This window comes from Scomber japonicus, chromosome 20 (genome assembly GCF_027409825.1).
Source record: "Scomber japonicus isolate fScoJap1 chromosome 20, fScoJap1.pri, whole genome shotgun sequence".
Lineage (NCBI taxonomy): Eukaryota > Metazoa > Chordata > Actinopteri > Scombriformes > Scombridae > Scomber > Scomber japonicus.
In genome coordinates, this window is record NC_070597.1 from 10,673,816 (window position 1) to 10,691,743 (window position 17,928).

General features: G+C 38.3%; 3 protein-coding genes across 3 annotated transcripts in view; 1 reads left to right on the top strand and 2 right to left on the bottom strand.

The window, feature by feature from the left end:
- Positions 1–17,928, bottom strand: part of ptprea (protein tyrosine phosphatase receptor type Ea) — a 424,624-nt gene that overhangs the window by 263,168 nt on the left and 143,528 nt on the right. The gene's annotated exons all lie outside the window — the stretch shown is intronic.
- Positions 8,376–13,188, top strand: chac2 (ChaC, cation transport regulator homolog 2 (E. coli)). Its single transcript, XM_053340818.1, has 3 exons — positions 8,376–8,722; positions 9,359–9,394; positions 12,450–13,188. The coding sequence occupies exons 1-3, from the start codon at positions 8,588–8,590 to the stop codon at positions 12,843–12,845; spliced, it is 567 nt and encodes a 188-aa protein (XP_053196793.1). The 5' UTR covers positions 8,376–8,587; the 3' UTR covers positions 12,846–13,188.
- The window catches only part of psme4b (proteasome activator subunit 4b), a 35,720-nt gene continuing 32,497 nt past the window's right edge, over positions 14,706–17,928 (bottom strand). The window contains exons 45-47 of the mRNA XM_053340790.1: positions 17,480–17,618; positions 17,155–17,288; positions 14,706–14,874 (exon numbers count right to left, since the gene is read on the bottom strand). Coding sequence (XP_053196765.1) covers positions 14,740–14,874; positions 17,155–17,288; positions 17,480–17,618 — 408 coding nt within the window. The 3' untranslated portion in view covers positions 14,706–14,739. The remainder of the gene's footprint in view (positions 14,875–17,154; positions 17,289–17,479; positions 17,619–17,928) is intronic.

Here is a 17,928-nt window from a genome sequence, read left to right on the forward strand (position 1 = left end):
CAGAAATTAATATTCTGGTAACTTCTTTAGTGGATAACATTAATATAATCACAAAGAGAGAACAGAAATGAATGCTCTTCGAATGAATTAGAGAGAAGAAGGAAAACATTTTTTAATTCAACATTGGGGGAGAAACAAGAGAATATAATTTGATGTAGGGAGACAAAAGGACAAAATCTCTATTCAGGATGCCTCTACAGGCCATCTACAAAATTTGCTCTAATGAATTGCTTGATTCAGAGGCGACGGTATAAATTATCTTGATAACATTACGACCTTTGAGTAAATTAGATTAATGAGTGATTTGATTTTGAGCTCTAAAGTAGTCCCACTGTTTAAGGTCAGCGTAAGAACTGTAGATGACAATATTTACAGCAAAAGAAAGAAAATGTTCTTTTCTTTGGCAACCACCAGCTAGCCTGTCAAGTGTCCAGAGCAAAATGTTCTGTCTCCAGCCAAAGTGACAGATTCTCTTTCATCACATCAAGTCAGTCCTCTTCACCTGCCAAGCTCAACATATTCATTGACAGCACAATTTTTCTTCGTCAGCCTCACAGTGTTCTCCGCTTTTAAATTCAACACATTGTTAAGATCAGAAAAGGAATAAAATGGAAAATGAAAGAAAACCTTCGAGAATCCCCAGTCTCTGACACCTCTTCATCTCAGTTCTCCTCCCCCACTCCAATTCCCTCTCTGACTTCAGTACCGACTTCAGCAGCTTTATGCTGGCTCTTCTCCAGCAATTATCTGGTTGGTTCCACTCTGACGCAACTCAGACTCCACTCATCGTCTTCTTCGTCATCAGCTCTTGCTTCCTCAGTAAAAGCGAGACTCCCTCTCTGACATCAACTCCTACTCATCTCCAGAATGGGCATCAGCTCAAGCTTTGCTCAAAAATGTCTCTGGCATTGGCTCAATCTCAGCTCCATCTCCTCCGTGACTCTTCAGCCAGATTGGCACCAACACTGGCTCTGCTCTGATATGGCTATGACTCCACTTTGGCCCTGAGTCCATTTTAACTCCATGCCAGCTCTGCTTCATCTCTGGCATTGACTCATCTTTGCTCTTAAACCTCAAGACCCATGCCTGTCCTATTTCTAAGCCAAAAGCTGTGACAGCACAGTGGTAAGACTTTGTTATTCTTCCCAAAGTTCTGCTTGAATAGTTAACAGTGAAGCAGCCTAGTCTGTGCTCAATTTTTAGCCACTGTAGCAGCATGGCTCTAGAGATGGCAATGTCGGTCAATCAGTCAGTCAGTTGCTTCCCTTCTTTAATTTAGACGAAAATATCACATAAAAAAACGTGTTAGGACATCCATGGTCCCCAGGAGATGAAGTTCAATGACTTTGGGAATCCCTTCACTTTTCCTCTTGTACCACCACAAGGTTTTTGGTCAAATTATTGAATGACTTGCCATGAAATCTGGTAAAGATGTTCATGTTTCCCTTTAGGATGAAGAGTAATAACTAACCCTTAAAGGACATAGCTGGTGATTTACTATATTTTTCTTATTGTCAAACAATCTTGTGCAGAGCAAAACCAACAATGAATAGATCTCTAGCGTTGTGTGTGCACCCAAAGCCTGATATATCATATTCATCTCATCTGTGCAGTAGATCTCCATTGTTATCCAAAAACTATGAAAAACATGTGAATGAGCCTCACAGTTGCATTGGCCGACATGTTTCTTCGCCACGAAGAGTTTTGGGCACAGTCATTTGTTTAGAAATGGCTCCAAAGACTAATAATAGCGTTCACGTTTTCAGTCTCCAGAGAGTAGTTCCTTATACGGCAGATGTCACTGAGCATGCGAGTGTAGTGCCATTTACAAAGCTTTGCTAGTTTGCTGTGCTACATATCACAACTTTCTTCCAATTACACAAATCAGAGTATCTCACACTTTTAATGGAATAAAAAGACAATTTCCAAAAGTGTGCTCACAAAGATCTGTATCATAACTCCTGTCTCTTCTCTGCAGTTAATTTATTTATCTTTTCATAAATAAATAAGGTAGCCTTACATTTTTAATCCCATGGGCCACTGAAAATTGTGTTGTGGATTCTGCTTCTGTTCCCAAGATAGATCATTTAAAACTTGACAATCCTGCAGCCTAACAAGGAACAACCAAAAGGAGCCCGTTCTGATCGGTCTCCTACGACACTTCATGGTTCTCACTCAGACATGCTGATAAAGTTATAGACTTTGGTTAGGCTTAGGGAGGCTTTAGAGTATTAGTTTCCATTGCAGTGACTGGACTTAAGCCTTATTTATCCCTTCAGCAATGTCAGTTCCAAGTGAGGAATATGCATCTTTGTAGTGACTCACATGCTAGAAGAATGAAAACACAAGTTGGATGACTGAGCACTTAACAAAAATTGCAATGACCACATTTTATTGTCAGCATCTCAATTAAAAGACCATTCTCGAGGTTCAGAGTGAAAGTCTGAATGCATTAACAGAAGCATTTTATTATGTGGATGTTTGAATGTTTGGCTGTGGCTGCTGATAACATTTATCATCTATGAAACTTTCTATTTTATCATCATTTCTATTATTAAATCTACAATGTTTGAAGACAGAGGAACAATATCAGTCATGTCAGTGTGAATGTGGTATTCATTGTGTTATTCTAATTAGTCAATGATTCTGCTGGGCCAACATTTTTACAAATTAGCCAGGTTTTTGCAGTCTCGGGGTAGAAATGGAGTCAAAATAGATAATAATGGTGTTATACTAAATAGATAATAGCTAATAATGACTTTCTTATCTTGCAGTCCTTCACATCGTCATCATTATCTGTTAAACCCAGAATAGAATCACATTCTCAGGCGCTGATAGATGTGGCTGCATTCACCGAGCCTGTATCTGAGCCTAGAGCTAAGAGAAATCTCAGGAGTCATCTGAGTACTTCAGGATCAAACAGTCTGAGACCTCAGCACCCAAAATGGCCCACTCAACTCTTCTTTCTACATATAGTGGTCTTTTATGGCTTAACTGGCAAATTCCTCACTACGGCTCCCGAGATAGGGTCAGAGGATCAAGGGTTTTTTTTTGTGTTCGATCACTGCTGCTAGAGTGAGTCAGTATGGAGGAGTCCTATGGAGAGCTACTTCATTCAAAACCCAACTCAAACTGCACACTAGTTATCCAGGTTACCAGACACCCACCACCCAAACTGCACACCCCCTACACTGGCACCAGACTTCATCTATTTAGTCATCCTGCGCCGCCACCTAGTGGACATCGCGTGCCACCCAGTTGGCGACATGCGCCACCTAGTCGGGTAGTGCAGCGAGCCAATTAGAAATGTACACTACTGAGCTGTGGTTCACAAATAATATTATTTTGCACCGTTCCTTACCACTCGTTTATTTTATGCACAGCTATAGCTACATCGATGCATTAAGAGAACTGGATAAAGTGTTGCTCTAGGCTAGACATTCAAAATGTTATCAGACCAAATGTATCAAATTCTGATAGTGGAACAAGTAATTTCGCTGGGGTTGTAATGCTCAAAAAAATATATCCACTGTTTTATAGCTGCTCCTTTTCCCATGATTGTGTGCAGGAAAAAATATTTTTGGGCCCTTGACGGACCGGAAGTTTTAATGACACAGTTTGGCCACTATGTCAAATTGGCTTCTAAGCCTGGTGCACTTCCTGGGAGCCTGTATAGCCATCTACTATTTCCTTCTTCTTCTTTGGATTAGGTAGGCTTTTCGTATTTTGCTATATATTCCAATACTATACAAATATTCCATCAGCGTCCTTGTTTTACTCCAGTTATCCAGGTTGAACAAAGTGCGCAGTATACAAATTGTTTAGCTGCTTCCAGGTCTTCGAACAGCTTCCTCCTTTGAAGTGAGTAATTCTTGCATTGGATAAGGATGTATCTTACTGTCGCTGAGTCTCCACACTCACATTTACCATCCAGAGCCCACTCCTAAGCCCACAATAACCCAAGTCTCAACCTGTTTATGACAACTGATTTTTTTCTTTTGCAGGCAAAATTGCTTTTTACTGTTTCCACTGTTTTCTGTAATGTAAAGTCATACTTCCCCTTCCTTTTCACATGTATCCTAATGCATTTCTTTGACCGACTTGTTCATGATTTAAATGTATTCTGACAGTCCATATTGTAGGGTAATTTCTACTCTATCCTCATGAGCAGGGTTCTTTGCCAAGTAATCTGCTTCCTTGTTTCCCTCCACACCCATGTGTGCTGGACTCAAATAAAACCCACGTCACACCCTGCCTTGTGAAATCTGTATGATGTTTGATAAATCTCTGTCAATATATCACGTCTAGACTTTGATTAGCTTTCTCTTATTGTAGCTAAAGCTGCCACTGAATCACTGCATATGACTGAATTGTCTGGTTTATTCTCCTCTACACACCAAAGTGACCATAATATTTCAGACATCTCTGCTGTGACCACTGACATCTGATCTGAAATTCTATGTCCATTTCAGATTTTCAATTCAGGAATGGGTACTCCAAATGCTACTTTCCTGCTCTCTGAATCCATCTGAACTCCATTCTTGGTGCAGATGAGACCTAACTTCCCTGATTATATCTCTTGATCTTCTTTTGTTATTATTCAGTATGAATGGATCAACCTCAGGTTCTGGGATTAGCCATAATGGTACAACTGACCAAAAGACTGGAGGTCACACATTAATATTAATAATACCAATTACCCCACCTTACATTTCAGTTTATTTCCAAAATTTGTTTTGGCCTGTCTAGCTCTACTTACATTTTAAGAGAGGCGATGGAATTTCCACCCAATTGATGCCATCCAGCTGGGTAGCATACGATGCCCATTTGGGTTGCTCTGCGCTGTTGACCAGATGGCAGTGCAGGATGACTGGATAGGTGGTGTCTGGTAACTTGATAGGTGGTATGCATTTTGGGTGGGGTTTTGAATGAAATGGCATTCAATAAATCTTAGTATTGGAGGTGAGTCAGCCAAACCTGCAAGTGGATGGCAGAAAAACAAGTTCAACTAAGTGAACAATTCTCTTTAAAGCTGAACCAGAGCCAGAGGAGCAGGTTAAGCAGACTAAGACCATGTAGCCTGAAAAGGACCAATTGAAAAGAAATCAACAGTGGCACATTTACTCACTATGAGCAATAACAAAGCATAAATTAATTAAGCTGGCTAACATTGAACAGATCCGCTCATATAGCCTTCAACCTGCCAGGTAGCCTTAAGAGAAACAATCTCAAAAAATGTTTTGAATGTTGAAAGCACCATTTAGTGATGCACAATCAAACAGATGAAAGAGAATACGGTCTAAAAAATGACAGACTGAGAGATACAGATATGTTCTCCTGGATTTTCGTTCTTCACAAGACAAACCGACCAGAGTAGGGGACAGACAACAGAAAGAAAGATTTAAAAAGACAGACAAACTTTCCTAAATGAAAGGGAGCGAGTGCAAATGAGAAAAACAAAGAAGAAGATGGTTGAATCTTGGTCACCTCCCTAAGGAATACACAGAAGACTGTGCACAGGAGGAGAGCAAGAAGGTTTGGGAACAGCACTGAAGTCTGGAGAAGGAACACAAAGAGGGGAGGAGCACAGGGAAAATAGACTGAGAGGATGTGCCCATCAGAGAGGAAGAAGGCCTGTGAGAACATAAATTAATGTAACAAGTGTGGGGAATGGTAAAAAAATTCAAAATAGAGTACTGTACAAGTTGGCTGATGGAGGGAGACAGGAGGGCAAAGACACATGCATACAGCACTGAATAATTGTTTTGAAACAATTACTCATTTGATTTGGTATGATTATCATCATATCATCATGTTATTTGATTTGTTATTTAAATGTTGTTATTTAAACTTAGCTATAGATTTGTGTTACAAAGAAGTATATTTCTCTTAATGCTATAAAAGCATTTATTCCACTTGAGTTATCACCATTTTAACAAACATCTTTGTTTGCCATCATCCAAATATCAGCAAATAAAACATTTGTTGCCATAAAAACTGCCATTTTTCTTAGAAAACAAATATGCTGCAGGGATTCTTTGTCATTATGATAAAATAAATGCGAGAAAAAGCAGAAATTGACCATATTTCTCCAAAAATGTGTGCCGCAAAGATGAATACTGCATAAAACATATGCTCACAGGACAGTTTTTAAACTGTTTGTGATGCTGATTCACATACGAATTGGTTTAACAATTATGTAAACATTAAGATATTTGAAGCAGGATTTGGCCTAGTTACCAACATCAGTTAGTATACTCCTGTGTAACTCTATGGAGGTTTATAGGAACAAACTATTTGAACATTTGTCATTTACAGAACAACCTGCTTTAAATAACAGGAAGCATAATAACAGTACTTCAGGCAACACATACAAGGGTAAAAAGGGATGATTTTGACCTGGAAATCACAGGTTTTGAGAGCAGTGAGAGGCATTTTTTGTTCCAATTACTTCATGCACAAATTTACACACATTCCCACCATGAAAGCTGATCTTAGTCTGCCTGCTGTCAGCCAGTGAGCACCTTCACTAACACATGTGGTTAAGGTGCCTTGAATCAGTGCACCTTCATGGCAGATGTTTCCTCTGCAACATTTTCCATCCCAGCTCTGTGGATTTCAACTACAGATCTGCCTCTCCAAAAATGAGGCTGGCATATTACATAAATTCTTTGCTGACTAGCTGCTCTCAGAGGCAGAAGAATGAGCGCGGCTGCTGTTCATAGAGCTGACATTACAGGCCAGACTGTTGCTGTCCACTTTATTTGGTTCTGAATCAGTGCTCACAGGGCATACATGATGAGCATGTTATTTGGGAAAACACACAATGAGAATACACCATGGGAAATAGAAACTCAGCACCCCCTGGTGTCGGGATGCAAGCCCATATTCCTTAAATGATTTGTCCTAGTTTGTGTTTTGAGTACATATATTTTCCTTAATAGAAAATAATTGCAAAAAACCCCCTCAAAACACAGGTATAAATAAACTGAAAAGTAATTCATATCAAAGCTAGCCCACAAGAAGTTTTATGGGTTTATGATCTATTAATTTATAGGTCAAGGAGGAAAAAAAGCAAAGGGAATCACACCCAAATCAGCCTATTTTTTCCAACAACAAAGCCACATAAACAAATGTATTATTAATTAATGTGTTATGACTTGTTAAAAATCTTAATTAATGTGATATTCTTTTTTCTGTCAGTTACTAAAATACATCGTACTTGTTTGAGAACAAGTGTTGTTTTAATAGACGCTTAAAGAGGTTATTTAAAAGCATTCTCGTTCACTGACATTAACATTAAATATAGTGAACAGTAAAAAACCTTTATACAGCACTACAGTAATGAAAACTTCATGGCCACTTGCTAAATAAAGAAAAGGCCTTTATAGATGGTTTTATTAAAGTGTATATTTAATAAAAACAGGCACTATACAACAAGTTGGCTAGGGACATTATTACTAAATCTGAAAATAATTAAAAAACCCTTTGTGTAACATGAATCTTATACTTGTAATTGGCGAATTCCACATACATAAGTCATAAATACATTTCTGGTTGAATTTAATTTGCATACTTGGATATTATTTGATCATGTTGTAAGGATTTAATAATAACTGTTATATATTACTCCACTGATTATTTTATTTATTTTACAGATTTCTTATATTTTCTTTACTTGACATATAATTATTCACAGTGATATTTTGAATTACACAAGAATGCACATTTAAATGCTGAATGTCTGTATGTTCTTGATATTCATTTTTAAAAAGGCATGTGCCTTTGATTTTTAATTAACTCTACTGGTTGCTGCTTTTATCCTTGTATTTTATGATGTTTTATGTTAGTGTTTTTTTTAACCAATCTTTTATATTGATGGTTTTAAGATAAGATGATGATAATAATATTAATTATGATTATAATTAATAAATAAAATAAAAAATATATTTAATAAAATACTATACAATATTTTATTATATAAAATCTCTGCTTCAAGTGTACAGTGTGTGATAAATAAAATGTATTATAATTATTATTACTGCATTTAATTTGTAGTCATTACTGAATGTTCTCCTACAGTTTATATTATTTAAGTAAGCTCAATAGTGGGAGATATTATATTCCCTAGGACGGCGAAGTCATGACCCGCCCTACTCAACTTCTGATTGGCCAACTCTGCTGTTCTTACCCTAACCAATCACACACCTTATCTAACCATTCCAACCAATGAATGCAACGACTCCTAGCCAGTCAGCGAGTGGACTAGGACGGGTCATGACTTCGCCGTCCTAGGACAAAAGAATCGGCTGCTTAGACGGAACTGTGCGTGCTTACGTCATCCCTAGAGATGACTTGACAACCTTGTCCTGCCACAGAGGGAGCCGCTATGACCGTGTGAACCCACCATTCAGCACCAGTACCCTGTCACAGGTGAAACATGTCTGTCATTATAATATTGTAACCATCGCTCTTGCCTGGTTTTCAGACAGAAAAAAAGGTGCCAGTCAGTCCAAACTTGTAACCCGTCCTTCTTCTTGTTGTATATCCGTCACGGAATCGTAAGCGCGCACCGGGTTAGCTTATCATGTGGGTTTTCGGTTACGGGTCCCTGATATGGAAAGTGGATTTTCCTTATGAGGAGAAAAGAATTGGTTACATTAAAGGCTTCAGCCGTCGGTTTTGGCAGGGCAGTACCGACCACCGTGGAGTACCGGGTAAAGTAAGTACACGTTATTGGCTTTGGGACCTACAGTATAGCGGCCTTAAAAGGAAATAAAGTACTTTGTAATGATGCAATGTTGCAATAGTGCGTTTGAATGGGGAGGTCAGCGTCGTAATGAGTGATATAATAATGATAAGGCAGTCTTATTCATGATGAAAATTAAGTGCTCTGATGCAAGTGAACAGATATAAACAATTTAAAAAGTTCTTGGGATATTCGTGAATTGTTGGTTCATTGTGTAAATACAGAGACAGTACTGTAAAGACATCATCACATTACCACCCTCAATAAAAGACGGATACATTGGTTTTAATGCATGTATCTACTTGATTGTGTTCTAAAGAGTTGACTACAAAAGTAAAGTTAGGGCAGGATGTTGAATTGTATGGCTAGAGGTCATTATTTATCTGTTAAAGAGAGCTCAAACAGCTCACTCCAGGCATCACTTAACTTTTTAATATTTTAGAGGGTTTTAATTATTATTGTGATCTATAGTATGTAGCTTATATTATCCTCATAACATTTCCTAAAAAGCGGGTATTCCCTCTTGCAATTTTAATTATATTACTACATAAACCACTCATGTGTTTTTGATCCTGACTACAAGTGCCTGTTATGCTTGTCTTTTTACAGCCAGGCCGGGTTGTGACACTGGTGGAAGACCCCGAGGTAAGACAAAGCCCTCCGAAATCCAAAGATATTCCATTTGTAATGATACAACACAGAGAAAAGCAACAAATCCTCCCACCGGAGAGGCTCAAAAATGGACCTAGCTATAGTTTTGACTTCAGTTAACCTGACAAGTCATCTTTGGAAACTGTTTGGAAAAAAGAAAAGCAGTTTAAAAATATATTTGGCATGTGATTGGGTGAAGCATGTGTCTATCACCATGTATTACAGGCTGCCAGTAGTTCCTCATATGATGCTGATTGGTCCTCGTCGGCCATAAGAGCATAACTTGAAGCCTGACAAGATGTATTCTTGCATGATGTTGCAAATCCAACTGCCTTTCAAGATAATAAGCAAGTATCAGCTGCAGATTAATTTTCTGGTCGCTTAATCGATTAATCATTGCAGCTGTACTCTGTAATATGTCACCTACTGTACTCCTCCAACATACACTCACTGGCCACTTCATTCGGTACACCTGTGCAATCGAATTCAATACAACAACAACTCTACTTTAAATTATATTTTCAGTTTTTGTTAACATTGTCAAAAAAGTCATACTTTTACCTTATGTTTATTACTGAGGTCGTACTAAGTGGTGGTGGCGTACTGAGGTGCATTATATTGAATGGGGTTTCTGAACATAAAGCATTTATGTTATTGTATATAAAGCCTTTATTGACAATGTTAACAAAAAATGAAAATGTATAAGCTTCATGAATGTAGAATTTAGAGCAGAGCTGTTTTATTGGATTGTATCAGATTGAACAGGTGTACCTAATAAAGAGGCCAGTGAGTGTATGTACATGCAAAAATAACAAAAGCAACATTTAACATAAACAAGATGTACATCCTTTATCCTTTCTCTTCAATATGTAGCTTCCCATATCTACTAAAATGACATAAATCTTGATATGTTGTTAATTAATTTGACAACAGCTATTAGTGTGATGTTTTTATAGCATGACAAATCATGCCAGTGGGAAAAGCAAACAAGAATCACACTTTACTTTGACAGCAATAACATTTTATAACCCCCCACAGGTCATAGTTCACCTACTACTGTGTCATTTATCACTGTATTATTGGGTGTAATTAAGGGTAAAACTTATTGCGCGGAGGCAAGCAAACTAACAGTGTCACTAAGTGAACAGCAAGGTTATGAAAGTGAGATTCCACTTAACAGAGCACGGTTCACAAGTTATATTTACTTATATGAAACACTGCCCGTGATGAATATACTCAGCTCTGATTCGGATTCGTAGGGTTACTGCTTCATTATCGCAAATGCTGAGCAACACCAAGAGCGTGTGCTGCTCAGGAAACAAAATGACATCATCCACAGCTGAAACAAAGGAGAGGACGCTGGATGGTATTGTGACCTTGGATGAGAGACAATTTTGTTGCAGTTGATGGAAAAGATATAAAGAGATACAGAAAGTGTGTCTTGTGATGTAAGGCGAACACGATAAGAATGTAGAAAATGTGCCTTCAAAGGTGACTGATGAGTATACATGGTCATAATGAGTATCAGTACAAACAGGAACAGAGCTGACAGTAATGATTATTTTCTTATCAGCTAATCATCAGATTCTCGATTAATCAATTCATTGGTTGTAAAATGTCAGAAATTTGTGAAAAATGCTTATCACAGTTGCCAGTAGTCCCAAACCCAAAAATAGTCACTTTACAATGATGTGAAACTGAAAAATCCAGCAAGTCCTCAAGTTGGAATCGGAGCATTTTGCCTGAAACCGACTTACTCTGATAATCAGTCATAAAAATAGTAATGGATGCATTTTGAGTCCGTCAACTAAAGGATTAATCAACTTGTTTTTGCTGTAAACGACAGACTTTCTTCACTTTTACTGCTGACATGAATAGAATAATTTAATTTATTTACAAAGTAAGACCGAGACCAAGACGAAACCAAGGCCAAGACAGACTGAGTCAAGACCAAGACAAAGTCGAGACGAGACCAAAAAAAATAAACAGCTAGTGAGCTAGTGTTACACCATAACTTGGTTGCATTTGAAGGGCGTGAAAGGCGAAATAATTTAATGTTGCATTATCGAATGTTATGTTTTGTATCATGGACATTATTTGTTGCAAATCTCCCGACCACTATGTCGACCTGAGACCGCAAGACCAAGACCAAAGACGGTCGAGACTGTGACAAGACCGAGACCACGTAAAAGTGGTCTCGAGACACTGTGCTAACATTAGCGTTAGCACAGTGTGCTAACGCTAATGCTAATGCTCGCTACCGGGAAAACAGGCTTAAAACCAATAAAACAAAATGTCCTTACCAGGACAGCTGAGGGTGTACTAGTTGAGGAGAAGAGTCAAACGCTGAACAAGACTTTTTAAGGCAACCAAAATGTGAATCTGGCGCCATGTTTGCGTTACGTAACCAACGTTGTCGCCATGGTAATGACTTGCCGGTCACAACGTAACCAAACCCAAACGCCCTGCTTTGACGTATTTTTTTATTCTAAACTGGAACATAATTTACAAAATGAACATCATGCTGACCATAAAGATAAGACCATAAGAGACCATAAACTGAATAGCAAAGTGCTTACTGAGGTAATAAATCAAGTTCTCATAGACTTCTATACAATCGCAATGCTGAAATAGTTTATAATCATTATCAATATACCAGTGAATGAAAGTAGTGCTGCAACTAAAGATCATTTTCATTATTGATTCATGTGTTGATATTTTCTAGATAAATTATCAATTGTTTGATCTATTAAATGTCAGAAAATGGTGAAACATGTCAATCACTGTTTCCCAAAGCCCAACATGACATCCTCAAATCCCTAGTTTTGTCCTAATCAACAGTTCACAACCCTAAAGATATTCAGTTTAGATACTTCAGAGTATGAAAAAAAACAGAAAATATTCACATTTGAGAAACTGAAATCAGAGGATTTGCAGCACTAGACTAAAGGAATTGTAGTTTTCACATCTTTTTGTGTAGAGTTCATTACTCTGAATTCTTTCCTACTGATGTTAACCTACCTGTTCTTCCTCTTTTGCTCTTACTCAGGGGTGCGTTTGGGGCGTTGCTTACAAGCTGCCGACAGGCCGGGAGCAGGAAGTGAAGAGCTACCTCGACTACCGAGAAAAAGGTGGTTACCAGGTCATCGCGGTGACCTTTCACCCCCGTCCACCACTAAATCCCCCGCCCAGCCAGACGCTGCTCTACATTGGCTCTCAGGACAACCCAGACTACCTCGGCCCCGCACCTCTGGAGGAGATAGCCAACCAGATTGCCACCTCCACTGGTCCAAGTGGACAGAACACTGAATATCTGTTTCAGCTGGCTGATGCTGTGAGGACAATTCTGCCCGAGGATTCAGACGCTCACCTGTTTTCTCTTGAAACTTTAGTGAAGGAAAGACTACAAAATGCACAAAATCACTCACACAATCAAACAGATTGAACAGTGATTTGATAAAGAAAACATGTCAAATAATCTCAGGGTTTAAGGAACTTGTGGAGGAAAATCAGGATATTTCGGGTACAGAAAATGTGTTAAGGAAGTCTGTTTCTATCCCTGTTAGTATTACTCTACAGAAATTGCATTAAAGTACAAAAAAGTCTAGAAAAATATATGTTGAGTGATCCCAAAATATGCTATAAACTTGTAAATGTACAATATTCATCAGCTCTAAGGAAGAATGTTTTGAATTCATTCATATTTTTGCATGAATATATCTATATTCACAGATACATTTGATGTGTTTTCACACATTTTAAATAAAAAATCATCTGAAGTTGAGCTCACAAAATTTCGAGCAGGATAATAACTTAACACTTAAATGGCTTTGATGATGCTGTTAACACTACTGTGTTAACAACACTATGTTTCACCTTGTCTCACAAGCAACATCAACATACCTAATTTGAGTGTGACTGGTTCACCTTGCTCATGTTAGCAGCATGACATATGGGATGTCATTCTCTTGGCCGGTTTGACAATCCACCACTTTTTAAAAAGATTTTTTACCACAGTTCTTTCCAAAGCTGCTTGTCTAAACTGATAATCCTGCTTTGGTAAAAATCCCTCATCCTTCCTCCTGATGAAAACCAAATTTCATGGTAGGTATCATCATAATTCCACTGTTAACACGCAATCACACAGTACGCCCACACGAGTACACCTTGTTTATTCCAGACTGTTCTTGTGTGAGTATTTGCACCTATTGGTGTACCGGCATCAGTTACGCCTCCTCTCATTCTGCCAGCATACGTCTTGGCACAGAGAGCTTATCAAAGTCAACAGCACTGCCTCAGAAAAAGTCAACATGTCTTTCTATAACACACGCACACATTCATACACTGTATATCAAGTTGTAGCCAGTTAACAGTGTTTATCAGCAGAAGTCTGTAGTGATATGACATGTTGGAAAACTAAAATCTATCCGTTCAAAAAGAAACAATGTTTGAACTGTCTCTGTGCTGAACATAAGCTGCTGTGGAAAGCAGAAACAGTATGTGTGTGACACCATATGATCAGTCAACCTTGGAAAATATTTAGCACACCACACTCATGCTTTTTCCTCTAAAATAACATACACCTCTTCACGAATGGTGCAGTGAATTTATTTAGCAGGAAACAACAGTAACAACTATCAGTGCTGTGCTACTGTATAATACAACACAGTCGGTTGTTTAGATATATAGATATGATATAATGTTATTACATCATGTTATACATCTTTATGTCTTTTTAAAAGCTTACATATACTTAGCAGTGTTATACACATGCGTATCAATAATATAATTTATATTTTTTATTATATTGTATGTGTTATATGACCTTACAACTGTAGAGATACAGTAGTATAGAACTATGTGTAACTATATGTCAGTTTTTCATATTGATATATTTATTTATATTCATCATATATTTTATTGTATTTAATAGAAGAATGGCCAGTCCCACCCTTTAAAGTATTTAAAAATCTTCTAGTGAAATAGTTTAATGAGAAAAGATAAAACTCCTTTAATCTAATACAAAAATACACCTAAAGGGTGGTTATCTCTAAAGTAAAGTGGCCACCTTTGGGGCTGTTGAGCTTCTTGGCAAAACAAAATAAATACGCCAAGTAAGTTAAATATTTGAGACCATGTTGCCCAGGTCTGCTTTCCTGTTGGGTTTTTACTGAAGGCCAAAAATGACACGTGAAGGTTTCAGAGGCCGTTGCCACATTATTAAACATTATTTTACAGAGGACCGGTAGACTGCAGAGTTCCCAACAGTGTTAAAGGTGTAATTGTTTTTCTATTGGTGGTGATCAGTCTGTAGAGGACCTGGAAAGGCAGCTGTCTGTCTAGGCGTAGTAACAGGGCGACACCAGCAGGTCTGTGAGCACGAGCAGCTGGTCATCAGTAAAGCACTGCCGATGCTCCTGCCAGTTATCATGGTGAGTACGCCTGAACTCCGACAATGTCTTCTTTACCGTCATCTTTGGGCAAAAAAAAAACACAAAAATACTTACTCAATGGAAAAAATGTGATAATGCTCAAGTATGCCTAGAAGTGACCATGAATTCATACAAGAATGCTGCACACACAGAAAACTACAAAAAGTTTAATAAAGAAAACCATTTGAAATAATCTTTGACTTTCAGACCTTCAATTTCCACAAACATCATGAGCCAGTGTTAAAAAACTTAAACATAATACTGGAGAGATGAGAAGAAACATACATTTTATAGCACATCTTACCTTTAGAGACACAGTTAGAAAACTATTTAAAAACTCAACACATTACTAGCTTCAATAACTACAGGAGGAAAACCAAACCTTTGTTAAATATGCATATATGTTTTTAATTGTGGCTTTGATGAGAATATTTTTATTATTAATATTATATTTTAGCATTTTATCTTCAAACTTGAGTAAAACTTGACTTTGAATGGATTTACACTACAATACAAATTATTACTATAAATAGAATACAGCATATCAGTGTAGAGTCTTTTATTTAACCAGGTAAAAGTCTCACTGAGATTACAATCTCTGGCCAGTAGAGCAGCATAAACATTGTTACAACAATAAACACAAACAATATAACACAATATCCCGTTAATGTGATTTTGCCCGTGGAAAACCATAACTGGAGTGATAATGTATATTTACAAAAGGCATGTGTTTGTTTATCAAAATTGGGACAATTCAATTAACCCTGCAGTAAACTAGTGCAATAAAGCCGCTGCTGTTACTTCCCTCTCTTGCCTCATTTGTTTTGAGGAGGAGGAAAAAAGTGATGAGCTGATAATAACCCTTGATAACAGCCACTATCTATTCAAACAAAGTGAAAAGTTGTGTCAACAAGGACACAAAAACGGAATTAAACTGATGATCACGATAACTAAAGGTGTATTCATGACTTACACTACCATCCATTTTTACATTATGGCCTTCAGATAAAATGATTAGCTTAGACTTTAAGGAAGGAGTGAGGCGCCTCTGGCCAGACAACCAAAACTGACTTTGTTTATAGATCAGTTAATCTGCCTGAAGAAACACAAGCCGCTTCACAGGAAGTTTCCCCAGGTACTAAGAACCTTTTGAGGAATTCAGTTCCTCTACCTGCCTTTCCACCGGAGGAACCAGGGTCTAAATTTAGTTCCAGGGACAATGTTTTACCCCGCTAAAAGTCTGTGCTCACTTTCCAAAACTGCAGGAATTTTGGGGACAGGGTTTGCAAGAATGACTGTCGTTGATTGCTCAAACACACACTTCAACTTGTGTGCCGCTTGATTCATAAAATAGGAAAGCACTCTCATATTGATTTGGGACCAGTTTAAAACAAGGGGACGACATTTCTGTTTGTTTGTTAATGTTAAAGCAAAGTAAGGCATTGTTGTCGGCTTCCCGAGTCATTTAAAAAACAGAGCGAGAGAAAAAAGGAGATCATTTCACGGTGATTACATTCTAAAGCAGAACAGATGATTTACTGTGGAGACAGACGCTCTTAGTTTCAGTTGAATTTTCCTCCTCTGCATTTCTCCATTTCCTTCACTCATTACATCCAACTCATGCAGCAGCAAATACAAAGAACAGGACAAATTTGTGTTGATGTTTCCTTATGTGTTAATACTGCATCTCAAATGCTTCCATCATTTTTCAATTCCTCATGGGTTTAACTTACATGAGCTACCTGGTTCCTCAGATGCAGTGGAAATGCAAACAGAAGTGGTAAACAGGGGCTTAAAGTTTGAAGTTTAGTGCCTGAGATTAGTTCCTCTGGGTTCAAAATACCTGGAGATTTTGGTGGAAACAGGCCTAAAGATAAGTATCCCTAATTATTCTACCCAAAATCAGTTTCTTGTTATTTTTTACATGGAATTTGCACAACAGATATTCTCTCCAGTCGCCTCTATTATAGACTCTGTAATTAATCTACATGCAAATATATATACTTTATTTTTTTATTTTTTTTACAGTATTCCACTGTATTTTCTTTCTCATCTTTCACTTTGCAACAGGAGAAGCACTAAATTATCATCATCATTGGCTCCCCATCACTGTAATGTATTATTCAGACTCTGCACTACGGATTACATTGTACGTCTTCTTCATGCCTGAAGTAAGGCCAAAGACACAATTTTCTCCTCAATTGGACAATGAAATTGTATTCTTTCAGCTCACACTGTGTTGAGCTAGATGTTTGTATATGAGTGGTTGTGTGTGTGCCAACGTGTGTGTGCTAATGTGTGTGTGCTAACAAGTGTGTGTACCTCAATAGGCTGTGGGTCGTTGAGATGGTCACTCAGGTCCATCAGTATATGCGGCATCCAGTCAGGAACGTCATAAGGGCTCGACAGGATACACGCACTAAGGCCGAGCACTCCAGCATGGCGCCGCACTAAGTCTGCGCATACACACACACACACACGCACACAGACAAATACAGTTAAAATGGGCCTTTGAAATTTCAAGGTTCACAATTCCCTTGGTATAAGAAAGGGTAACAGGGCAAGTATTACTGTGATTGCCTCACTCTGTGATTGTGACATGCACGTAAATGTGTGTGTGTGGATGTGTGTGTGTGCGTGCGTGTACCCGTGGAGGCCAGCTCTCCTCTGGCCTTGGGGAGGGGAGTCTGACTCAGCGTCTGGAGCTGCGTCTGCAGACTGGAGTCCAGGGGGAAGAACTGGCACTGCAGTAAACCACTGAGGGTGGTGCCTGCCATGTCCCTCACCTACAGAGAGAAGGAAGAGGGAGAAGGGAGGGACAGCAAGGATAGAGAAAAAGAAAGAGTCAGAATTTAAGAAAAGAGACCTGTGAAGATCAGATGCGACAAAATAAAAGATGCAGTGGAAAGCACAAGGCAGTTTTAGGGCGGGAAACGCATACACAATTTATTAAAAGAGCCGAGTGAAAGGAGATTGGGGGAAAAGCAAGGTACACGGGACATATGAGCAGAGGAGGAGGAGGAAGGATAGATGCTGAGTTGAGCTGAGGTAAAATTCACTTGCAGAACATCACTGCCTTCCTGCATCACTTTGCAT

Bases quoted from the DNA above. Each gene is read 5' to 3' on its own strand.
- chac2 (XM_053340818.1), top strand. From the start codon at position 8,588: ATGTGGGTTTTCGGTTACGGGTCCCTGATATGGAAAGTGGATTTTCCT. The intron at 8,723-9,358 runs GTAAGTACACGT...GTCTTTTTACAG, and splicing joins ACCGTGGAGTACCGGGTAAA to CCAGGCCGGGTTGTGACACT. The intron at 9,395-12,449 runs GTAAGACAAAGC...GCTCTTACTCAG, and splicing joins CACTGGTGGAAGACCCCGAG to GGGTGCGTTTGGGGCGTTGC.